General features: G+C 34.0%; 1 protein-coding gene across 1 annotated transcript; it reads right to left on the bottom strand.

Moving 5' to 3' along the window:
- Window positions 1–2,662: 2,662 nt before the first annotated feature.
- On the bottom strand, window positions 2,663–26,404 carry LOC129290561 (ABC transporter C family member 14-like). The gene is given in 14 exon segments (XM_054927354.1): window positions 2,663–2,831; window positions 3,351–3,494; window positions 3,936–4,175; window positions 4,269–4,332; window positions 4,415–4,720; window positions 16,609–16,823; window positions 17,051–17,345; window positions 17,449–17,613; window positions 17,767–18,405; window positions 18,499–18,585; window positions 18,698–19,018; window positions 19,147–19,715; window positions 19,718–21,240; window positions 26,246–26,404. Coding segments are annotated over 12 exon segments (4,518 nt in total). The 5' UTR covers window positions 21,234–21,240; window positions 26,246–26,404; the 3' UTR covers window positions 2,663–2,831; window positions 3,351–3,393.
- Between the last annotated feature and the right edge of the window lie 754 nt (window positions 26,405–27,158).

Genomic DNA, 27,158 nt, shown 5'->3' with positions numbered 1-27,158 from the left:
CACCTCCAAACTATGGTCTCTCCATAATGGGGTGTCATTAATTCTAATACCGCATCACATCGATACTAAGGAGTTTGAATCTCAAATACTGCACCTCAATAGGCACTAAGAAGATACAATTCTCCAACACTGCACCCCGTCAAGTACTAAGGAGAATAATGCCATATGATCTTTCTCTACTTCTCCTTATGAGTGAACTACCACCCCTATAATCATGCTCTTGTATAAATTACCTCTTCACACACACACACACATATATATACCCTGTATATATAATAATAAAACATGCAATTTCATAAGCTCAATTCTTTAAATATCATTTTCATGCATTAAACATTCACTTAAAAAACATGTTCATTCTAAAACATTTTCATGTAATAATATTTATACTTTCAAACAGTTACAATAGATAATCAAATAAAAAAAGTTATTTGGTTATCTCAACACTTCTGTCACAAGAAAGGTTACCAGTGAAATTTCAATAACCACTAAAGCTCTCCATAAATCTTCTCTCTCAGTTTACACGTGGAATCTACACACAATTGACCCAATTCGTCAATTGATCCAATTGATTAAAAATACTTAATTATAGCCATCCATTTCTTTTCATCTATTCATTTTAAGTTTATTATCCCTTGATCACCACTTTCTACCACTTTGAATAATTCCATTTTACTTATACTCCATTTTCACTTCATTTTTCCCTTTAATTTAAGGCCAAGTAGAGCCTATAGCTTCAAAGCTTTATTGTTCAACTCCAAACCAGTCACAAAGCTTTAATTTAACTTCCAAGGCCTTTTTTACTACTACTAGGTAAGAAAAAAAACTCTTAAAATTTCTTGATTCAATTTCTCTATAACTCATACTAAGAGAAATTATAGTAGAATTGAAGGTAAGGGCTGTACGAAGCTTACTGGATAAGTCAGTCAAAATGCCTTCCAAGCTTCCAAGAATGCTTGCCCTAATAGCCAAACCCTTCTTCTCCACTCTTTCTCACATTTCTCTCCTCTCCCCTTCTAAAATCACAAGTTGAACATGTATAAATTAGGTCATTTTCTGTGCCATGTACTATGACGCGTGGCACAATACAAAGAATCCTCACTACACACACACGTTTCACTTTGGGACACTGTTCTTCCAACCGAATCTGCTCGTTTAACACTCTAATGAGTCAAAATACTAAACTTTCATCCAAAATTTTAATCATTTGCTAATTACTAATTTACCTTTGATTAGTAACTAATTATAAGATTAGAAAAATTAGGATGTTACATTAACACTAATCGATTTAATACTATGAATGACCTATACTCCAACACATACAACCCTCGATGGAGAAATCATCTAAATTTTTGTTGAAAAAGTTCCTTCACTTAAGGGCCAGAAGCAATACCATGCTTGTAACAACAAAGAAACACAATTGATGATCATACAATAAAGTTAGAGGAATATTTAGCTTAAATGACAACTTACCAAGTGAATAACATGAAAATCATTAATCAAGAGATTGACCAACTTAAATAAGCAGTTGCTTCTACTTAAGATTATATGAAGCATATGGAATCTTAAATGGATAACTTTTTGAGGAATATGGAGACTCACTTAATTATCATATAAAAAAATTTTGGTACAAAATTTACTCATATCAACATATTTGCACACATCAAAACAAACAAATCATATATATATATATATATATATATCAATTGTGAAGGAATTATCTACTTTTGAAGATTCAATGAAGATGATGATATAAGAGAGAAGTAGGCACACATTTTGGATGAGGATTTTAACATGAAAAAGTCAAATATATATATATATATATATATTATAGCCTCACATCAACTAATAAATACTCCCCTCCATTAAGAGAAAAGTATTCAATCACTTATCTGAGTATCTCAACAATTATTTCTAAAATATTTGGAGCCATAGAAGCATTTTGAAGGATGAGAGCGACATTATTGAGAAATTCTACATATCATAATTATTTATTATCTACTCTTCAATTTTTCTATAATCATTTTTCATAGTTGAGAATTTTGAAATGTTGTTATTTAATTTTATTACTTGTTTCTAAATTATCCAGTTGGGTAAGGGCGTAGCCCAACTGAAGAGCTAGTTTTTTATTTACTTTATTTTAACTCTTTGCATTTATATTTATAATTTTTTTCAATCATATTTATTTCTTTTTTTTATTGATTTTATAACTAGCTACCATTTAATCAAAAATATAGATATTCTTGTTAGACTACAAGGTGAGGAGAGAATCTAAATATAAAAAAATAGACATAAAGAACTATGTTAGAAATAGTTTTAGAAATTTGAAGTGACTTAAACTATTAACTTCACAATTTAATTAGTTTTTAAGGTATTGTGAGAACAAAATCAACACTAGTTAAAAAAAGATTAATAATTTGAAAGAATATTTAAATACTCTTAAAATAATTGTCACTTTAATTGATTAAAAAATCAACTCAAAAGGCGAAAATTAGCAACCTATAGGATGAATTTTAAATCCCAACACTTGAAGTAATTGTATTTTTCTCATCATTATTTACTTGCTTTATTTTTATTCATATTCTCATCAAACAATCCATTTTATCAATTTTTCTCAAACTAATAATTATTTAAATTAGTAAAAGCACAACTTCCTAATGGGTTCGACACCTAAAATATTTGAGGTAATATATTACTATGACCCCGTATACTTACGGGAGCAATCAATGTATTCTATTTTTACAAAATAAAATACAGAGACATTACAGTCTAGAATCAAACTTTTCTGGCCTCACAAGCTTCCTCCCCTCTGCCCTTAACTGATTCCTCACCTATAAAATGTTAAACTACAAGAGTGAGATAAGCATTTTAATAACGAGAATAAAAATTCAAGCACATACAAATATGGTATTCATGAGCATGGAGAGCGAGTGTATTTCAAAATAATCTCAAAATACTCAAGCATGCGATTTAGTGATAAAATAAACTATGTTTAACAAAGTAAAATAAACTATAAATAAATATATAAAATAATAATTGGCAAAATTATCATTGATAATAAAATATTTTGTAAACTTACACACACAAGTCGTAATGCACAAGAGGTGATGGATATTTTATACTACACTAAGAGAGATTAACTTTGTATATAGATGCAAAAAGTAGAGAGGACAATTTATACACATAACGCAAAACAAAAAATTACCCATAAGTCATAACTACTGCTTGTAGATAAAAAAAGTTTGACAAGTACATATAGAAATTTGTTTTCTACATGAAATTAAGAAAATAATTCTTCTATTTGAAACATATTTAAAATTCCCCAAAGTACATTTATTAATTCAACGTACCAATTCCAATACTTGGGAATCTTGAAGCCAAAATGGAAGCCTTTCAGAGTTCGGAGGAGCGGTTGGCATATTCTTGAACTAACGCCCCAAAAAATGATGGCGTCTGGAGCAACTTGGAGGGTTTATCAAATTCTTTTGCTCGTCCTATCACAAGAAAACGTAACAAACTTTAGGGTGAATCTATTATGAATATATATTGGTCAAAAAAATCTATTATAAATATACCCGCTACAACAATAATTATTACTAACGGTGGTTACATTAAATAGTGAAGACTCAGCAACTAATTAAAAAGAGAAATAGTGAAGGCTCATCCAGTTTGAACCCCGCCTAAAGCAATTTTTGCCTAAAGTAAGAAGATATACAGATCACATATGGATGGTTCCAATTTTGTGAGACCTGCCTGTCAAATGGGGCTTACTATCATCCATCTCTCTTCACTAAACTTGAAGATTTAATTTCCATGTTTCAGCAAACTTATCAAGGATTTCAAGTCTGAATTTTGTAAATGAAAAACTATGCCCCAAAAAGGAAAAAAAATAAAAAAAGCAAGATTATCATCATGTAATTAATATGTGTGCATACCAGCATCGATGACCAAAACCTTATCACAGTCCATGACTGTTGGTATTCTGTGAGCAATGCTAATGATGGTGCATGCTGAAAAGTCCTCTCTGATTATCTTTTGAATCACAGCATCAGTTTGTGAATCCACAGAAGCTGTTGCTTCATCCAAGAACAAGAGACGACTTCTCTTCAGCATAACCCTCCCCAGACACAATAACTGCCTCTGCCCCACGCTCCAATTCTCTCCATTATCAACCACTGTCCAGTTCAATAACATACCTCATCACTAACTAAAAGAACATGAAAGTAAAATTGAAAAAAATCTCTTGAAATGAAGTGAATTTTCCAAACCTAAAGAGTCAAGTTTCTCAGGCTTGGAAGCCACAACATCTTTTAGTTGACAACGTTCCAAGCTCTACAACAAAATCATTCTAGTTTAGAAAGAAAGCAAATAATTAGCTGTATAGTATGAATGTCAATATAAATGGTTGAATCACCTTCCATATGTCTTCATCTGAATACAGTCCAGTGGGGTCAACATTGCTTCTGACAGTGCCCTCAAAAAGAACAGGTTCCTGGGGAATGATGCCAAAACGAGACCTGAGATCGTGAAGGCCTAAGGCGGTTATGTCGATGTCATCAATGATTATTCCACCTCCTGAAGGTTCAACCAGCCTGAAGAAAACTTGGATAAAAGTTGACTTTCCACTTCCTGTTCGACCAACAACACCAATCTTTTCTCCCCCGCTAATGCTTAAACTGATGCCTTTAAGAACCAAAGGAGTGTTGGGACGATACCTAACCTGTTTGCCAGAAAATCAATTCATCATTATAGGAAATACTAGTTTTTCTACATGCAGATTGTTCTAGCATGCTTGTGTGTTTCCTGAATTATATAATACTATGATTCTTTTCATGCATGGTTGTGTGATGGATTGAAATATCTGAGACATGATTTTTATATGATTACATGAATTCTTTTAAGAATGCTTATGGATATTTTTATTGTACAAAGATATGTTTTGCTCTTTTTGAGTATGGCTTGTGTCTTTTAGAACTCTTGTTAGATGCGATGCAGTTGTAGTTATAGGTAGCATAAGAATATATATTTGTTCTATGGTGGATGTGATGGGGGATTGTTATATTTTTACTAATATGTGATACACCTCCAATCAGTGCTTGGTGGTGGAGAATCTCTATCAGGGCTCCCTTCCTTGGTTTGGGATCATGGGACATATAGTGCCTCCTTTTATGAAAGAGTGGGGTAGCTCTTTTTAAGGAGAGGAGTCTAGTTTTATAGGGTATATATTTTTGACGAGGTGTATCCTCAAATTTAGACCCCATCCAGCAAGATAAAGTGGAAGAGGCAAGAAAAAAAGATGGATCAAGGCTTGTATCACTTGTTTGATTTGTTTTGAGTGATTAAACTCTTGTATTTGTTGTCAAAACTGCATTCACATAGTTGTGAAATCAATTTGTAAAACAGCTTGCAAAAGCAACTATGTAAGGGTTAGATCTCACATGTTACTGCTTATACTTTTGTAGTGAATGAGCAATCTGCTTCTCTCGTATATTCATCAAAGGGAGTTGAGTACATATATACTGGAATAGAGGCAATAATCTCTCCGAAAATAAGGGACCAAAATCGGTCAATAGCTAAATAAGATAATATATAATTAAAAAATGATCCTACCCAATCTCTCAGAATAATGAATATTAAAGAAAATATTTACACATAATATTTAATAATTACTCAGTTTGACCACATTCCCCCTCAAGTTGGAGCATAAATGTCAGTCACGTCCAACTTGCGTATACAACTATCAAATGCTGGTCCATGTAGGCCTTTGGTCAGTACATCTACAGCTTGTAGTTTTGTAGGGAGGTATATAAGACATACTATACTTTCTTCCACCTTTTCCCTTTTGAAATGTTTATCTATCTCCACATGCTTGGATCTTTCATGTTGAATAGGATTCAAAGCCATACTTATTGTAGCCTTGTTATCACAACAAAGTTTCAATGGTGGATCAATCTTGACATATATCTCCTCCATTATGTGTCTTATCCACAATCCCTATAAGATGCCTTGGGAAAGAGATCTTAGTTTAGATTCAGCACTGCTTTTAGAAACTACCCTTTGCTTCTGGCTTTTCTAGGTAACAAGATTTTCCCATACAAATGAGCAATAACCTAAAGTTGATCTTTTATCCTTGTAGGTTCCTCCCTAGTCTGCATCCATGTAAATTTCTATTAATCTTTGCTCTTGCCTTTTGAAAAATAAACCTTTTTCGGGTGTACCCTTTAGATACCTTAGAATTTTGTATACAGCTTCCATTTGGCTCTTTCTTGGATCACACATTTATTGGCTAACAACACTTACGACAAAAGCTATATCAGGTCTAGTGTGGGAAAGATAGATCAATTTCCCACTAACATTTGATATCTCTCCTTGTTTGCAGGCCCATCTTTCTTTTCATTCTCTTCTAACTTTTCCTCAAGTTCCTCATCTAATTCTTTACTTTTTTTTCCCCTCTTTGGACTTCTTTTTTACTGTCTTCACTACAATAGGTGTATCTATAGGTCTGCACCCCAACATACCAATTTTCGTTGGTAGATCAAGGATATATTTCCTTTGAGACACATAGAGCCCTTGTTTTGACCTCGCAACTTTCATTCCCAAAAAATATTTTAAGTTGCCAAGATCCTTTACATCAAACTCTTTACTTCAAGCATCCTTCACTCTTCTAATCTCCTCTTCATAATCTCTTGTAAGGATTATATCATCCACATATACTATAAGAATATACCTCATACCATTTTCCATTCTCACAAACATGGTGTGGTCTAAGTGACCCTGCGTGTACCCTTTAGCTTTCAATACTCTTGAAAATCTATCAAACCACGCACGCGGGGATTGTTTCAAGTCATAGAGTGATTTCTTCAGTTTACATACTTGATATATGTGCCCTGTGCCGAAGCCTGGAGGTAAGCTCATATAGACTTCTTCCTTGAGATCTCCATTCAAAAAAGCATTTTTTATGTCTAGTTGATGTAGTGGCCATTCAAGACTTACCATCATAGAGAGCAAACTTTTAATGGTATTTAGCTTAGATACAGGAGCAAATATCTCCTTATAGTCTAAGCCATATGTTTGTGTAAAGCCTCATGCCACCAGTCTAGCTTTCAGTTTGTTTAAGACACCTGTGGAATCATATTTTGGAGAAAAAACCCATTTGCACCCTACTACTCTTTTTCCCTTGGGCAACTCCACTATATCTCAAGTTTCATTCTCTTCCAAAGCTTTCATCTCCTCCATAACAGCAGCTCTCCATTCTGGTATGCTCAAAGCTTCATATACATCATGGGGAATCTTCATTGTATCAAGATTAGTCACAAACACACGAAACGGGGGAGAGAGAGCATGGTAACTTACAAAACTTCTAATAAGGTGCTGAGTACATGATCTCGGTTGCCTTCTAAGAGCAATAGGCAGATCTAGATCATCTATCTCCTCCTCTTCGGCTACACCTTTCACTTCTGGTTCATTATTTTCCATATTCTCACCTTCAGGGACCTCTATCAGTTCTGAATCTGGTAGTGCTATTGGCATGACAGCCTCTACATCTCGCCTCTTCTTCCTTGAGTAAGTCATGAGTTCTTTTTCCAGTGCTGTACCTGCATTACTGTTATTCCTCAAAGGACTTTTCACTTCAGTTTCTGGCCTAGAAGTCTGAATTTCAGGTGCAGGTATATTTGAAGCAAGAGGTTCAGAACAATTTTGAGGCTGTTTTGGTGCTGGTCTGAAATAAAGTCATGTGAGTGAGGCAGGTCTGAAGGTACAGATTTAAAAGTATTTTTCTGGTTTTTCTGAATCCCCAAATACTGAAATTCACTCCCCCTCTCCCCCTGAATTGAAGAATTTAGGAAAAAAGACAGATTCGGAGAATGTGACATCTCAGCTAGTATACAATTTCTTAGAAGAGGGATCAAAACATTTATACTTTTTTGAGCGGAGGAAGAATCAAGAAAAATACATTTGACAGCTTTAGAATCCAATTTGTGGAAATGATGAGAATGGACAAAAGTTGTATAGCCAAAGATTTTAAGGGAAAGATGAGTATCAAGATGAGGGATAGAGTGAGATTCTTTTAACTTATCAAGTGGGGTAACATGAGACAGAACACAGCTAGGCATGCGATTAATCAAGCAAGTTGCAGTGAGTATGGCATCACCCCAGAAATATTTAGGGACATTATGTGTAAACATGATAGCATGAGCAACTTCCAATATGTCTATTTTTCTGTTCAGCAATACCATTTTGTTGTAGGGTGTTGGGACATGTGCTCTTATGAACATTGCCATGATTTTTCAAGAAAGTATCCATTGACTTATTATAATATTCAGTTACATTATCTATATGAAGTACTTGAATTGTGGTGTCAAACTGAGTTTTGATCAGGGTATAAAATTCAAAGAAAACAATAGGAACACTAGATTTATCATGTAATAAGTGTCGTCAATGAAAGTAACAAACCATTTGGCATGAGTACGATTAGGAACACGAGCAGGACCCCATACATCACTATGAATAATGGAAAAAGGACGAGAAGATTTATATTCAAAAGATTTGTAACTAGATCTTTAATGTTTGGCAAGTTCACGATCAGTATACTGAAAAGAAAACAACCTATGAAATTCAAGAAATAAATGACATAAACATTGAAAGTTTGCGTGGAATTTTCAGAGAGGAAAAATTGTATTATCTCATTTAGTTTCTAATGTACAAACTGGTCCTATATATATACATCAAGAGAGATAAAAGCTAATAAATACTAATAAAGCCTAATTAATGATCCTAATAAATGCTAATTATTCACAATAATGACATAATATTCCCACACTCCCCCTTAAGTTGAATCATAGATGCTAATCATGTTCAACTTACTTATACAACTCTAAAATGCAGGCTTAGGTAGTCCCTTGGTTAGTACATCCGTAGCTTGTAACTTTGTAGGTAGGCATGTCAGACATACAATGCCTCCTTCTACTTTCTCTCTGATAAAATGTCTATCCACTTCAACATGTTTAGATCTCTCATGCTGTACAGGATTCAATGCCATGCTTATAGCAGCCTTATTATCACAATAAAATTTTATTGGTGGATCAACTCTAACTTGTATTTCTTCTTTGACCCTTCTTATCCATAGTTCTGTAATTCCTTAAGCTAATGCTCTCAATTTTGATTCAGCACTGCTTCTGGATACAACTCTTTGCTTTTGACTTTTCCAGGTTACTAAGTTTCCCCACACAAATAAACAATAGCCAGAGGTGGATCTCCTGTCTCCATAGGTCCCCCCCAGTCTACATCGGTGTAAATCTCAATTGTCCTTTGATTATGCTTCTTGAATAACAATCCCTTACTAGGTGTACCCTTAACGTATCTGAGAATCCTATATACAGCTTCCAAGTGTCTCTTCCTTGGATCACACATGTATTGACTTACTACACTGACAGCAAAAGCAATATTTGGCCTCGTATGGGATAAATAAATCAGCTTCCTAACCAGTCTCTGATATCTGTCTTTATCAATGGTTTCTTCTTTCTCCTTGTCTTGTTCTTCTTCAACTTCATTATCAAAGTTGTCTTCTCCTTCTAACTCCTCGGTGCCGCTTTTCTTAGGTGGCTTCTTCTTTTTCAAGACCATAATAGGAGTTTCCTCAGGTTTACAACCCAACATGCCAGTTTCCTTGAGAAGATCAAGTATATACTTCCTCTGAGATACATATATTCCTCGTTTTGACCTTGCAACTTCCATCCCGAGAAAATATTTCAAGTTTCCAGATCCTTAACTTCAAATTCCTTACCAAGCACAATTTTTATCCTTGCTATTTCATCAACATGATCTCCTGTAAGGATTATATCATCAATGTACACAATGAGGATACACTTCTTAGCTCCCTCAGCCTTAACAAACATCATATGCTCTGACAATCCTTGCTTCTAGCCTTCTAACTTTAGGACCTTTGAAAATCTGTTAAATCATGCCCTAGGTGACTGTTCAAGCCATACAGTGATTTTTTCAGCCAGCATACTTTGTCATTTCTGCCTCTATCAAAGCCAGGAGGTAAAGTCATGTAGACTTCTTCCTTCAATTCTCCATTTAGAAAAGCATTTTTGATATCTAGTTGATGTAGATGCCATTCAAGGTTGGCTGCCATTAACAATAGAATTCTTATAGTGTTCAGTTTTGCCACTGGCGCAAACGTCTCTTCGTAGTCTATGCCATAAGTCTGGGTGAAACCTCTTGCTACTAACCGTGCTTTCAACTTATCAAGTGTGCTATCAGCCTTATACTCTAGGGTAAAGACCCACTTGCAACCAACCAGTTTCTTACCTCTAGGTCTTTCAACAATTTCCCATGTTTCATTTTTCTCCAAAGCTCTCATTTCCTCCATTATTGCATTTCTCTATTATGGTATTTCCAATGCCTCTTGGATGTTGTTAAGAATAACAACTTTATCCAAATTAGTGATGAAGGCTCGGTAACTAGGAGAGAGAGCCTTGTAGGACATATGCTTCTGAATCGGATGCAAAGTACAAGACCGAGGTTGTTTCCGAAGGGCAATAGGTAGATCAAGATTAGTAGATTCACTTCTTTGTTTTGAGTCATCTGGCTTACTAGATGGAACAATCCTTAGTACGTTAGCTTCAGGGACTACCTTTGGTTCTGACTCTCTTGGTGCCTCAGGTACAAATTGCTCACTATCTTTTCTTCTCTTCTTTTGAGTGTAAACTAACAACTCCCCCTTTTTTTGTGGTCTTTCCACATCTTCCTCTGTTTTCTTGTTTTCCTCAAACTTTGGCATAAGAGAAGAGGTTGGTGAAGGTGGGATGTTGAACAAAGGTAAGAGTGATGGTTCTGGTAAAGGAAACACGGACTCAAGAAGTATATATTCGGTGTTAGGTTCTAGTTCCCAAATCTGAGATTCACCTATATTCTCCCCCTCAATTGAGGAATTGGAATAAAAAGGAGTTTCTTCATGGAAAGTAACATCGAGGCTTACAAGAATGCATTTAGAAACAGGATCAAAGCATTTATATCCTCTTTAAGTAGGAGAATAACCAAGGAAGATACACTTGACAGCTCAAGGTTCAAGTTTACTGCTTTGGTGGATATGAACAAAGGTTGTGCACCCAAACACACGAAGCGGCAATTTTGTTTCAATGTGGGATGTAGGAGAAACACTCTGCAATTTTTGGAGAGGAGTTTCGAAAGCTAATATTCGACTGGGCATTCGGTTGATGAGAGAGGTTGCGGTTAAAATGGCATATCCCCAATAAAACTTTGGCACGTTGCAAGTGAACATGAGTGCTCTTGCAACTTCAAGGATATGTCTATTTTTTCTTTCTGCGACCCCATTTTGTTGGGGTGTATGGGCACACGTACTGGTATGGACAATCCCATGCATTTGGAGAAAATTACTCAAAGATTGGTTGAAGTATTCAGTGCCATTATCATTGTGTAAAACTCGAATACTAGTGTTGAATTGGTTTTTGATCATGGTGAAAAAACTCATGAATGTGGATGCAGCCTCGAACTTGTTTTTCAAAAGGTAAACCCAACAAACACGATTGTGGTCATCAATGAAGGAGATGAACCATTTTATTTAAGTATGGTCTGAAATGTGAGATGGTCCCCACAAATCACTATGGATCATTATGAAAGGTTTGGTAAGTGTGTATTTGACTCTACAAAAGGAAGTTTGATGGTGTTTGGCAAGTTCACATACCTCACACTGGATTTCATATGATTCAAGGTCAGGCATAAGGTTGAAAACAATCGCTGAAGGTAATGAAAATTAAGGTGACCCATTCTCTTATGCCATAACAAAAAATCATGAACTTAGAGGTAGATGCAGAATTACCAACAACAGGTGGGTTATCCACTCGAGTGATGACCTCTAAATAGTAGAGCCCCTCATATTCTTTGGCATTACCGATTATCGCACCAGATGATAGATCCTGAAACACACAATGTGACAGGAGAAATTTAGCAAAACAATTTAAGTGCCCGGTCAGTTGACTGATTGAAAGTAGATTATAGTCAAGTTTTGGCACGTGAAGGGCAAATTCTAAAATAATGGAATCTGATATACGGATACTCCTTTTTCCTGCCACCAGTGTTAAGGAGCCGTCTGCAATTTTCACTTTAATATTTCCAGCACATGGGGTGTAAGTGGTGAACAATTGTTGGCAATTAGTCATATGATCAGATGCCCCATAATCCACGATCCAGACCACTGCACTTTGAGTCGTCTTTAAAGCCTGAAGGAAAGACCCTCTTTTTGCCACAAATGCCATGGGTGCAGATCTAGAATTATGCACAACACTACATAAAAGTAGCCACAGCACCACTCCTAGCACTTCAAATGAGGGAAAAGCTTTCTGGTAGACTAAAAACAGAAGCCACAACCCAATATAACTCCAAACCCAGTAAAACAGGGCACTAACAACACCATACGACCGGATATAGCTCGACGACGATGTGCCCATACACCGGATTGTGCTGGATCTGGCCGGAGAGAGTGTGTTGTTGCCGTCCGGAAAGATCGTGTCCTGAACGGAGCCGCCACGCGCTGCCGAAAGCTTGCTGACACACTGAGCAGGGGTGGCGCATGTGGTATACACTTGTCACCATTCACCACCGCCATCCTGGGTTTCGCCGTTCGGAGCCTCCTGAGTACATCTAGGGTGGCGGTGAGATTCAAAACTCGCTATCATGTACTGTTCAGGCAACCCCATTCTAGCCATTCTAAGACTAATTTAATTTGAAATTTTAAGCCTGATACTCTGATATCATGTGGAATTTCCAGAGAGGAAAAATTGCATTATCTCATTTCGTTTCTAATGTACAAACTGGTCCTATATATATACATCAAGAGAGATAAAAGCTAATAAATACTAATAAAGCTTAATTAATGATCCTAATAAATGCTAATTATTCACAATAATGACATAATATTCCCACAGTTTGGATGACCCATTCTCCTATGCCATAACATAAGATCGTTAAAGTCCTTATTCTCAAAGGTAGAGGCAATATTGCATCGGATTCTAAACCAAAGATTACTCACGGTTGATTCATCGAGATAGTAGAGACCATTATGTTCCTTAACACTGCCAATAATCCTCCTCGATAAGAGATCATGAAAAATACAATGAGTAGCACAAAAATGAGCCTAACAATGAGCTTGTTTTGTCAATTTACTAATGGACAATAAATTGCATGCTAGGTGAGGCATATGAAGTACGTCTTCTAATTTCATAACATCAAAAATAATAACATTTCCTTTACCTACTATAGATGAGGCAGACCAATTAGCAGTACTAACAATTTCATGCCCACCACAAGGTGTATAGGAACTAAATAACTTAGAATCTGATGTCATATGATCTATGGCTTCAGTATCAACAATCCACTTGAAATTACTAGTAGTAGTAAATAAACCACAGTTACCTTTATGTGCTATTGATGCAGTGTGACCCTGCTTCTGATTCTTTTCAGCCTTTTAAATCACATCAAGCATTTCAATCAACTTACCTAGCTGTTCTTTGTTTATGAAAGGTAATGAGTTGGAGTCAGTCTTCTCTTGTAGAGTGTCATGAGAAGTCTGATATCCCCATGTCTTTCCCTTTCTAGGCTTCCCAATCTATTGGTTTTCCATGCAATTCCCAATAAGTCTCACAAGTATGCCCCTGTTTCTTGCAATGTTCACACTAAGCCTTCCTTTTTTGGCTTCTATGATCTCCACCTTTGCTAACAAGTGCAGCAAAGTCTGGAGATGGTGAAGAATTGGGAACCATACCAAAGAGCATCACCTTACGTCGTGAAGCTTCTCGGCGTACTTCGGAGAAAACTTCTCTTGTTGAAGGTAGTGGTGATTTGCTAAGAAGACATCCCCATACATCATCTAGGGGTGTTCACGGGACGGGACAGGACCGGAACACCCCTGTCCCACCCATCCCCAAAAAAAGATCGGGACTAAAGTCGTCCCGTCCCGTTAGAAGTCAGGATGAGACCGGGACAAGATCAAGACGTCCCGCCGTCCTAATAAATGAGATAATATCGAAAAAAGATTTGGATAATAACGTTCATTAAAATTTTAAATTGTATAATTTATTAAATTTAAAATTAAAACAACAAAAGTACATAAATCACAACAATTAATTATTGAATTATATTAATCACAATTACACATTATAATAACAAATACAAGTGATCTTTATGCTATAAGAGTAGCAACAACAGGCAAGGTAAGTGCAACATCAAATTATTGTTTTTCTACTTTACTGAAGATGTGTTAAGCTAATTACTCTTCTGAAAATAAAGCAAGAAATACGTTATAAATAAAAGTTATTAAATAGATTGATATAAGAATAAATTATATTAATATAATTAATATATTATAAAGAAAGATATCATCATGTTTACTCTATGTCATTAAAATTATCAATATAGAAAAACTTTAGTTTTAAATAAGAATTGCAAGTATTAAAATTATAATTGATATAATTAATACAAGTATAAATTATATTAATATAATTAATATATTTAAAACAAAAAATAATATATATATATATAATATTCGAGACAGGACGGGACGTCCCAATGGTAATCTCGTGTCCTGTCCCGTCCCAAATCCTTTCCTGTTCCATCCCATAAAGTCCCATCCCGATTATTTTTCGGCTGGGACAAGACTCGTCCTGATATGACCAGGATGATACCGGACCAATCGAGACGGGTTCTAGCTGAACACTCTTAACATCATCTAGGGATTGATGTAACCCAGCAAGGAATTGGAAAACACGTTCATTTTCAATTTGCTCCTTATAACAAGACATATCAGTAGCATTTGACCATTCCACCTCAATCATTAGATCGAGTTCTTGCCACAATGCAATAAGCTCCAACCAAAAAGCAATAACATCTCGTTCACCTTGTTGAATGGTCCACGCCTTTGTTTTGAGTTCATAGAGGCATGCTAAGCCTTTTCCATCTGAATAAGAGTCTCGCACAGCCACCCATATCTCATGTGGAAGGTAAGAACATAAAACTCTATTGCACTTCAGGTGTCATCGCATTAACGAGCCACGATGAGACCAGAGAATCATTGGTACACCACAGTTGCCTTTCATCAGGTTTGGATTCATCTGGGATTTTTGACAAGCCATCCAAAAAACCCATCTTACCTCTGTCTCCAACAGCAAGTTTCACGACCTGTGCCCATGTGCGATAATTGTCACCCTTTAGTTTCACAATCACAATTTGCATCGAAGATCCATCGTGGTTAGTAGTCAACCCGAAGGGACCACCAACCTTGTTCGAATCATATAGCTAGGCCCCATCACTCTATGTCATCAGTGAAGACGGGCGACTGGGGTGCAACTCATCTATGATGCTTTCTGACTCGTGCTTGGCGTTGAAAATCTCTAGACAAGTAGTCGGCTCTAATATCATGTAGTAAATGAGCAATCTGCTTCTCTTGTATATTCATCGAAGGGAGTCGAGTACATATATACAGGAATAGGGGCAATAATCTCTTCGAGAATAACAGACCAAATTGATCAATAGTTAAATAAGATAATATCTAATTAAAAAATGATCCTACCCAATCTACTAGGATAACGAATATTAATAGAAAATATTTACACATAATATTTAATAATTACTCGGTCTGACCACAAATTTTTAGGCAAGGGTTCTGATAGTTTGCAAAGGCATCAAAGAATTGAGCCTATGACTCTGATTATCCTTTGTTTTGGCACGTATCATTTGTTTTATTATTTTGTCATAACCTAAGATAAATTTAGAAATTATATATTTAGAGTATATTAATGATTTAGAGTCAAACAAATGATTTTATCTTCTTATATGTTTGTGAAATTGTTTTAAGCTCCTTTTTATATGAAGAATTATTTAGAAAGAATTAGTTTGGTTTTGAACTTTCCTATGACAATGATCAAGCTTCAATACCCTAAATCTTATTGTTTGGAAATGTTGGGATCACATATTTAATTAAATGCGTGACAATTTATTGATAAATTTATGTTTGTTCTTACAAAAATGATAATGGATGGCATTTTGGGACCCCAAGATGTATTTGAGAGGTAACATTAGTCATCCTGGGTCACAAGATGTATGAATCACTCCAATCAAAATTCTATAACCCAAGTGATGATACATTAAAATTTATTATTACATTCTGCTTTAACCTCTGACAGGACATTTTAGCCAAAGTGAAAGGTATAGAGTGTAGCCCTCTTTCTGTGGCCATTTGGCCATGCCACATATAGAATCTCTAAAATCACATGTCTTAATGCTTTTAATGATATATAGTAATTTTATGGATTTTAATTATTACTTCATAAACATGTTTTCGGGCCACAATGGGCCTAGTCAAAAGTTTTTTTTTTTTAATGATTTTCAAATTAGGGATCCCTCTTTCTTGTATTAGCCTCGTGTAAACAAACTCCTATACATAGAGTCTATGTTAAAACGGTTTATAAGGATCAATGCTACAATTATTACAGCATACGAACCAAAATGTTAAAAATTTGTATGGATATTAATCAGAATTAATACATATTTAAATTTCAAGTACAATTAGCTAGGTCACATGCTAGTTACCTGCAAGTCTTTGATATTAACATTGCCATGGGCAGGCCAGCTCGGAGGAGGTAGGAGATCTTGAATATGCCACGATGCTTCTGACGGAATTTTTGTGAACTGCTTGATCCTCTCAACAGATACCATTCTGTTCTCAATGAAGCAACCCATGTATATAGCCAAGAACAACACAGCATTCAAGGACAACCCATAAGAGAGGGATAAGCCAACATTTTCTGCATCATATAACAAGAAGATCCAATCAATCTATCACCTTGATAAGATTTTGAGAGAGAGAAAAATCTTTGGTCTAGAAACTGAGATCTGCTCAATTTTATCCAACCATTTAAAAATCTATATAATATGAAATTTCTACCAAATTATAAACAGTGCGACTCATTTTTCCAACTCTATGAAACACATGGAACTCAAATTGGTTTTATTGAATAGAATATCAAAGTACCTGGCTTTATGATATTGTTGGGTAACATAATCATGAACAAAGTAGAAATACAGAAGACCAAGCTTCCAAGCAATTCTAAGCGAAAACCCAACCACTCATTGGAACCATTGTTGTGGAAATCCATACGAAGATTTTCATTCACTCGTTTGACATTTTCTTCACAAAATTTCCTTTGCTTTTTGAATGCACGGATGGTCATGACCCCTGAAATGCTTTCTGAGAAGTGATGAATAACAGGTGCTTTTGTTATTGAATCCAAGCGAGTCAACTCACGAGATGATGAAAGGAAATAACCCTGCAAGACCACACGCACAAACAAATACAAGCACAACTAATCAAGGAAGACAAGATACACATACTTGAGACCTTTGGTTCATGCGAAGGCAATCAAGTCATACCCGATACCATATATTCAACCAAATAAGAGGAATCAGCAAGAAAACTGTAGGCCATGAATTTTGACATGTCACGATGAAGATGCCAAGTACTGTGGTGTAAAAGTGAATCACAAGACCCATAAAAACTGGGATAAAGACATCGACATTAGTCTGATCGGTGGATGCCTGCACAAATTTAAACCCAGAGGAAAATTAAGATCAATTTATATACCTAAATGGGACATGAGAATTTTCTAGAATATTGAAATCCATTTGGATTAGGTTGTTTATTAGAATTAATAGCTTGTAACAGAGCATACTTGGCCGTCGAGTGCTTACCCTACTTAAAATTCTTCCAGAAGGGGTAGTGTCAAAGAAAGACATAGGTGCATGCAGGATGCAATTAAGAATCTGAGAGAAGAAAATTTGTGCCGTCTTAAGCCACAAGATGGTAACAGAGAAGGATCTTATAATCAGCATGACAAGTGAAACTGAAGCAATAATGGCGTACATGGAGATGAATAGAGACGGGTTAAAGATTCGAGCTTCCTCTTCTGAGGTTTCATATGCCAACCAATAATCACCAGCCATCAAAGAAGCTTGCCATAACAAAGAAATGAGAATTACTCCTATAATGCCCCACCACCCATAAGCCTCAGTGAAATATAATTTATATATATGCAAGCTCACTTTGCCAGTTTCCCTTTCTTCATCTTTAATGAGTTTAGAATTTTCCTTGCTGGCCTTGGGTTGGTCAAGAGAATAACTTTCACCATTGGTTTCTCTAAAACTGGAAGTTGGCTTTGGAGACCTGGGAGATTTGGATAGTCTAGGGGAATTCTCACCAGGCATGTCTTTGCCTTGTTCTACAAGTTCCATGGATGTCTCATGTGCTGCTACCAGATCTCCAAAATCCATTCCAGAATTTAAAAGATCATTATACTTCCCAGATTGGACTATCATTCCATCTCTCATCACCTTTAATCAAAACATCAAAACATTATATCAATATTTGAATCACTCTCCAAGTCAAATTGAATGTTGAAAACAAAAAGAATAAAGAAAACTTACCATTATAAGATCAACGTTATGCAAGAAGTCTATTTGATGTGTTACAAGAACAACAGTCTTCCCTTTTAAAGCTCCCCTAACACATTCCTAATTAAAAGTTGTGCCATGATAAAAATGTCAGCTTTGGACTGAAAATACCATAACAATAAGAATGTTGATTGTAAATGATTAACAAAAGCATGAGTTTGAGAATACCTGCCTTGAATATTGCAGAGCCAGTATGAGCATCAACAGCACTGAAGACATCATCAAGAAGATAGATATCACAGTCTTGATATACAGCCCTAGCAAGTTGGATTCGCTGCTTCTGTCCTCCGCTAAGATTGATGCCACGCTCTCCAATCTCTGTTTGATCCCCATCCTCCATCATTTCCAAGTCCTTGTCCAAGCAACAAACTCTCACAACTTCACTGTACTTTTGTCTGTCCATTAGTGATCCAAACAGGATGTTATCTTGGATTGTCCCATTTTGAATCCATGATGTTTGGGCTACATACGCAATACTTCCATTAACCCGAACCTGCCACACAAATATATATCAATATATCAATATCACTACCTCTATAAAAGTTGAAAAAAGCCGCACTGTTTACATGCTGTAAATAATACGGTTTAGCTCAGACTCCTTGTAAATGCAAGAAACCATACCGTCCCAGATATTTTGTGCATCTCACCAAGAATGGATGCCAGGAGAGAAGATTTTCCAGAGCCCACGGTCCCAACAATAACTGTAAGTTCACCCCTTTTTATATCCAAACTAATATTTTTCAAGTCATAGTCCCCTTTACTATCATCATCCCAGCTAAAGATGCCATCTTTCACCTCCACAGCAGTTTGCCCCCCACAACATTCCTCCTTCCCTACTAAATTATCTGATAATTCCTTACTCATCATATACCTATCCAATCTCCCAAGTGATACCATTGCTTGTGAAAGAAAGATCATTGATTGTGGAAACGTCCTAAGAGGGTCCTGTAATATTTTAAAGATTGTTGTTGTGGTGAAAACTGTCCCTGCATCAAGTGGAACTCCAAGCAAAATTGCTGTCCCAAATGTTAGAGTTGATATCAATAGTGGCGTGATCCACATCACAATGATATTCCCAGACATTGAATACATGAACTTAGAAAGCCAACTAAATTCTGACTCACGAAAACCCATAATCCTCCTATTGAAATGCTCTTCCCATGCTTGGAACTTGATCACTCTCACGTATTTAGCATTTCATTCACAGCTTTCATTCTTGAATCACGATTCTTCATCACATTGAATTGGAATTGATTGTTTCTTTGAGTACCAAACACGACAAACACAAGAGCACCCACAATTCCAAGTAAAGCTGTGACCACAGTCACACCTAAGTATTTGTAAAGCAGGAACAAGGAAATTCCAACTTGAATTGGCATCATCCAGATAAAATGAAGCTGCGGCATCATATCAGAAAGTTGTTGTGCATCCACAGCCATGTAATTCACTATAGTTCCAATACTGTGGTCTTGCCGTGAAGAACATGACAGCCTTAGCCCTTTCTTGTACAATGAGGTAATGAGACTGCATCGGATTAGCATTCCTAGCTTCTGACAATTGAAGTTGAAATGGTGAACAGTTAAAACTTCTGTGAATTTTGCAATGACAAGGATTAGCACAAGGTAGTACCCTTCATATATAGAGCTTCTCTTACCTCCCGTGAAATCAACGAACCTTTGGATGAGAACTGGACCTATGAACACAACACTGAGTTTAACAATTGCAAGGAAAGCAATGAATACTACTTCCTTCCAGAAGCATCGAAGCAATGTGGTTAGAACAGGATGCTTCGACCTTTCTTGTGGCTTAGGCCATTTCTGTTCAAACAATACTGACATTCTTTCAGCTCTATGTTCTTGCGAAAGTGACGGGACTTCATCCATCTTCAAAGATGACTTGTACCCTTTACTCAACAATGGATTTATCCATAACCAGAAGGCCTTGGATGCTAAAGAAGCTGAGGCAAAACCAGTGACGTTGGATTTGATATCAGTTTCCCTATCGATTAGAGACTCAGTTTCCTGTGAGAAGCTGATGCCTGTAGATCCTTTAATGGCAACAAGAAAAAGCAAAAGTGATGGAGGAAAGGAAATGAAACAAACGGTATCATCGTTCTTAAACTCAAAGCCACCTTCATGCTCAGAGACCAAACGTACAACCCCAGAAACGACGAACAAAGAAGTGACAATGAAGTTTGCAATCCAAAAGATTCGAAGTGGTATTGGGTGAGAAACAGCTTGAAATCTCTTTTCATGAATGATTAAGATCGTGAGAACCACATGAGTCAGAGCTTGAACTATCCAAAACGATCCATCAACTAGCTTCCATGAGACTTGAGCGTCTCTTACAAATGCCAGAAAACTCGCAACAGCATACAATATAGTCAAAGCAACCGTCACAATTAGAGTTAGCTTAAACCACATTGTTGTTCTGATGAAAGCACTGTTATGTCTGATAAGAGGCTTGTCAAGTTCTGATGTCGGATCGCCGCCATTAGTGGTGAATTTGGAAGAGAGCTTCTTGATGGCAAGCACGAAGAGAACGAGGATGAGCATAGCATCAATGGCGGACCATAGGGCTCTCTGAAAACATGGAGAGAGGAAGAAAAATTGTAGCCATTGAGGTAGAGTTGAAAGGAACGTAACTCCTGGGGCTCGTTTTACAGGGGAAGAACACGAGAGGGAAGTGATCCAAGTTGCAGAATTCATTGTCTCTCTGCACGAAAGACGAAAAACCAGAGTAAATGATTAGAACTTAACCGGGATTGCAACAACTCTGGAATTAGAACTCACAACAAAAATAACAAAGCCATAATATGGAGACAAGAAGAAAAGTTAGAATGGCAGAGAGACAAACGAAGGGAGCTTTTTATGGCAGTGGCTTGTCAATTTTCTTTTTTTGGTAGAAAATTGATTGTTGTGATTGAAGTTGTCGTTAGAATACTATAGTTCAGATGATGATTGATTGGAAGTTGTTGGGTGACAATGATAGAAATACTGTTATATGAATTAATATTTTGATCATGTGATCTGTCGCCATTAGACACCTAGTGCTTTGTCATTTTCAAGGCCATAGGTATCTCTCATTCTTTTGGACAAGATTGGAGGGAGCCCTTAAGACACACTCGCTCCAATCCCTGTTAAGCCATTTCCAACTACTTTAATAGAATTAAGGAAATGCAGTAAAATTATTAATTTTGTTTGAAAATATAATAAATTTATCCCTATTTAAATAAAAAAAAAACTAAATTTGCATTAAATTCTCTCTTATAATTAATACTCCATGGTCTTATATTAAGGACAAAAAATGATTCTAGAAGGTGGCTCATAATATTGATAATCTCTGTTTGAAATATTTAATTATTCCGCTTAACTAACTTTTTTTTTTTTTCGGCCAATACCCACTTAGCTAATTCTAAACCAATATTTCAGGCTTGAGTAAACTGGATTGTAGTCACTGGATATCTGTGTCTCATTATTATGGGTTAACATTTTTGTGTGAGAATGCAATAGGTGCCAAGGGGAAGCAAGCAGAAGTTTGAAGCTTGACTTATAAACCTCAAGTTCTATTTTATTTTGTGCTTAACATGTGTAATTGCTAGTTTAGGGCTCCATCTCATTTGAATACTTTTGATTAACTTTTGTATAATTGTTACCACTAGAAGTGCTCTTAGTAGAAGCCTAAAGCCATAGGATATTATTGCATGTGGTTAGATTAATGACTTTAAGTTGGGATTATTTATGCTGAGTTTACAATGTCTTCGTTTTTTTTCATGATTTGATAATTGGACTTCCATAAGGTATGCATGTATTGGGCTACCAATCTACCCTCTCCCGTTGATTTTTAACTAAGTTGTATGTTCAAATACATCTATTTTTATCATCTTTAATTCTAATTACCATGTGAATTCTTTTTTTATCATGGTAGAGATTTATATTGTTTGAATGTTGTCAATAGTTAGTTGTCCTAACAACACCACCACCTACCTTTCTTGAAAAAAATCTTGAGTTCCAACCTACTGTTAACACAGTTCTATGACGAAGAATTAGGGATATTTTTTTAGAAAAAAAAAAGCATGTTAAAATATTTATAATCGTGGTAGATCTTGCTATATATGATTTAATCTTTTATACTATGATAATTATTTTTATTGATTTTTATCTTCTCATTATCATGATAGTTTTGTTAAATTATGATTGTAAAATTAACATATTACATTATATCCTAAGACTTGAAATTGATTTGAAAACATGTATCTTAGTATCACGAAACATGATAAAAAAATGAAAAAGAAAAAAAGTAGGGGAAATTATATTTATTTCAAGTTTGTGATGGGATAAATTTTCATCTCTAATCCATCAAAAATTCAACTGCTACTTAAGTGACAGCATTTAGTGATGTAATGTTCTGCTGCTAAAAATTTTGTTGATATTCCAGCACTAAACCATCACAAATAATTAGAGATGAAATTTATTGACAAAAAAGTCCGCCACTAATTTTTAAGATTTCTTATTCCAATTTTTTGACAAAATTCGCAACAGAACCTTTTCCATTATAATGTTGTTGTTTAATAATTTGTTATTATGGTACGAATAATTTAAGGGTAAAAAATAAAATTAACACCTGAATAATAGATCCAAAAGTGTTTGAAACTTTAAACTCATTTTTTATATAATTTTTCTCTTTAAGTTTTTAAAACAATATAATTTGACCTCTATCGTTAGCAAAAGTCAACTTTAAACGTTAGTTAATTAGAAAAGAGTTAATTAGAAAAGAGTAGAAAAGGATATCAGAAATTACAAAAGAACAAATTGACCAATAAGAATTTCTTCATCCGTTTTTTGTAATTTTTGTAGTCATTGTCTATAATTTTTGTGTCCTCAATGTAATTTTTTAGTGCTTCTTGTCAACTAACAATTTTATTTTATTTTCATTAACAAAAGGGGTTAGCTTATATTATTTTCAAATTTTAAAAAAACATTACATCAATAACAAATTTAAAATCCCCAACACTCCTAGACATATAATTTAGAAGTTCATTTGCTCTTATAGCCATAATTTGGTGATTATAACTTATTATTTTAAAATATTAATATAATAATAATATTTAATTGTATACTGAATTATTATTATTTAAAAATAAACTAAAAAATAATTAAACAATAAAAAGTATTATATATTATCTGGATAAAAATTATAATATAATTTATAAAGATAATTATAATTTCCAATAAAAAATATTTTTAAAAAATATAATACAAATAATTATTATACATGAAAATTATTTATTATTAAAGGTTCAAACTTGGCCAAACTAGGTTCGACAGTAATGTTTTATTTGGTAGGCTCAAAAGTTTTTGACGGGTTAGCGGAAAGTATTAATTCCGTCACAATTAAAAGAATAAGTAAATATTATAATGACTATAAAAATTAAATCGAAGGAAAACATTATATTAAAATTATACAAATGAGCGATTAGAGTTTTGAGGACAGGGGTAAAACGCAAATATGCATCTAGTGGGGGATAGAATAAGTATAACTGATCGGTCTGAGTCGAAGAAGAGCGCGCGGATGGAGGGAGAAAATGAAGAAGGAACAGAAGAGAGGAGGGTAAAATGAAATTGGAACAACCTACAATTTTGAAAGAATAACACATAGGTTTTAAAGAAATTAATTAATTTAAAGTAAGCTCAAAGTGTTAAATTTTAAATATTTAAAAGTTCAACTTTTAATTTTGCAGTTTTATTAAAATAAATTTATAATTTATTTTTTTAATTTTAATATAATTGAATAATAAATAAATTTATTTTTTCTGTTAAAATTTAAAATATAAATTACAAATTTATTATAATGAAGTTAGCAAAATTAAAAGTTAAACTTAAAATTTTTTAAAGTTTGACAATTTAAAACTTACTTTAAATTAATTAATTTTTTTTGATACCTATCTATCATTCACCTTACAATTTTCCTCTCAAAATAACACCATGGAGGAAGAGAAAATTTTGGAAGAAAATGTGGTGAATCCATTATTCTTTTGGTTTTTTTTTTTTTAGCTCATGAAAGCGAATGAATCCACACTTCACTTTCTTCACTGCTTTTCCTTTCTCTCATTTTTTATTTTTCTGTTTACTTCTCACATTTTCTTTTTTTTTTTTAAGTTGTCCGTCACTTATTTTCTTTTTATTTTATTTTTGATAAAGATATATTTTTATTTTTGAAATATTTTTTTAAAAAACACCCAACACCCTAACATTTTTATTCGAGTAAATTTTTTTCCTTAAAGTTACTAGAGTGAAGCATTTTTTTTTCATCAAATTTTTTAACAATCAACATTTAATATTAATGTTAAAAATTTATTGAAAAGGATGAAAATATTTCATTTCAATGACTTTAAAAATAAAATTGCTTCAACAAGACATTAAAGTGCTAGTTGCTTCTTAAAATATATTTTGGGACAAGGATGCACCTTAAACCTTTTAGAATTGGAAATCATTTGGTATGATTGAATGGTTTTTGATAAAATTAGAATCAGAATCGGAATTAGAATTGGAATCAGAATTGAAATAGAATTGGATTACAAAAATATATTTGGTATGTCAGAAAAATTAGATGAAATTCTTACATTATTTTTGTTTGGTACGTAAGACATGGAAAATAAATTATACTTAAAAGACAAAAATATCCCCTATATAGAAATTAAAATAAAACATAAAATTGTGTTTCAATTTCCTTATATATTTTATATGTTAATGAAATATTATTTAGACGATAGATATTATATATAAGTAAAATATTTTACAAAAAATATTTTAATTTCCTCACATTTTTAGTATATAAATAAAATATTAGATAGATGATAAATATTATATATAAATAAAATATTTCATAGAAGAAATATTATAAATACATATATCGTATTATATTTTACACATACACACATATATTATAATTAGGTGTGGTCATTTTTGAGTGTGGTTAGGGTTATATATTTTTAGAACAAAATTGTCTTTCTATAAATTTTATAAGGGTAAAAATATTTTAAAAGTCACAATTATATGGAATTGCCCTTGATTCCATAACATTAAATAAAGAATCCAATTCAACCTATTTTCATGGAATTGAGATTCTTGAAAATTATGATTCATATCTACCAAACATTACTTTATTCTGATTCTTTTTCTAATTTCATTTTCATCTCCACAATTTCAATCTACCAGCATATTGTTCTAACAGTTTCTTCCGTCCTCATTGTCTAAGCGAAGGAAAATACATTTTCCCCCGAACTGTTTTCTCCTCCTTTTCTCTAGCTCCCGCTTCTCTCCTCTAAGCCAACAATAGCATGCGAGAACAAAACTCTCTTCACATAAGCTTACACACACCTTCCCAACACAAGTTTAATACAAAGATGAACACCATCGTTCAATGATTGGAAAACAAACCCGTTGTTAAGTGATGAATTCACGGAAAGCAAAGGGGAAAGAAGCATGTACAGTTTAATCAACATACAAGTGTGTCAAGTGTGTTAAGTGTTTTACGTTTTACCAAACTCAACTGATTATCAAACGCAAACATTATAGGAATAAAAGTCTAAGCAATTACAACATAACAGTAAATTACTTTCAAACAGGCTAGCCTTTTTCTGTATATACAGCTGTGATTTTGCATAGTCAAAAGAGAAACCGAAAGAAGCTAATAGAGGAAAGAAAACAAATGGACTTACAAGTTGATGGTGAAGCTTCTTCAGAACTGAAACGAGTCAAACAAGACGATAAAAGTTAGCAGCAAACAAAGGAAAGGGAAGGGAAGAGTTGGATGTCGAGGAAAAGGTGCAAACGACGCGAGACTGAAGAGGAAAACAGCCAATCTTATGAGAAGAGAGAGAGAGAAGATGTAACGTGTGCTGTGAACTTGTGGATGAAATCATGCCATGAGGCTGAGACTGTGACACTTTCAGAGATTGTCAGAAAAATAAAGAGTAGGTATAAATTTGGTGTGAACACTGAACAGGGGAATTGGTCTGGGAGCAACGGTGCTTGTCATGTGATAAAAAATTTAGGCGGTCTAAATTTTTAATTTAAATGATCCAGAGTCACACGTTTTATTTTGTTTTAATTTAATATTTATTAGAATAAAAATTAAAATTTTTAATAAATCTACCTTATTAACCATATGAGTAATATAGATTTAATTTAGACAGTTTAATATTTATTTTTGATAAAAAAATTAATGAATATCTACTTTAATAATAAAATTTTTAAATTTTTACAAATTTATTGTCCAGATGCACACGGAACAAATTAAATTTAAGGTTAATTTTTTTTTAAAATTTTTAAATTTCATTATTTTAAAAAATATTAATATTAAAAATAAAAATAATATATAAACTAACACTGTAAAAAATTTAAAAAATTTGTGAGCTAAAAATTTTAAAATTGAAGCAGTTCTAAATAAATTTAGAAAGAGTTCTAAAAATTATTAATATTGAATTGGACCATAAAATGAAATATATATTCTCTCTAATTTTATTTATAAGACACTTTTTAAAAATATTTTTTTTCTAAAATATAGATATTTTATAATAATTAAACTATTTTTTTCTTAATTTTATCCTTTCTTAATTAATGTAAAGTTAT

Source organism: Prosopis cineraria, unplaced genomic scaffold (assembly GCF_029017545.1).
Source record: "Prosopis cineraria cultivar Desert tree isolate PC_DT_omini unplaced genomic scaffold, ASM2901754v1 PC13, whole genome shotgun sequence".
In the NCBI taxonomy this organism is placed as follows: domain Eukaryota; kingdom Viridiplantae; phylum Streptophyta; class Magnoliopsida; order Fabales; family Fabaceae; genus Prosopis; species Prosopis cineraria.
Note: the sequence above shows the minus strand (reverse complement) of the source record. Positions and strands in the feature narration are given on the sequence as shown.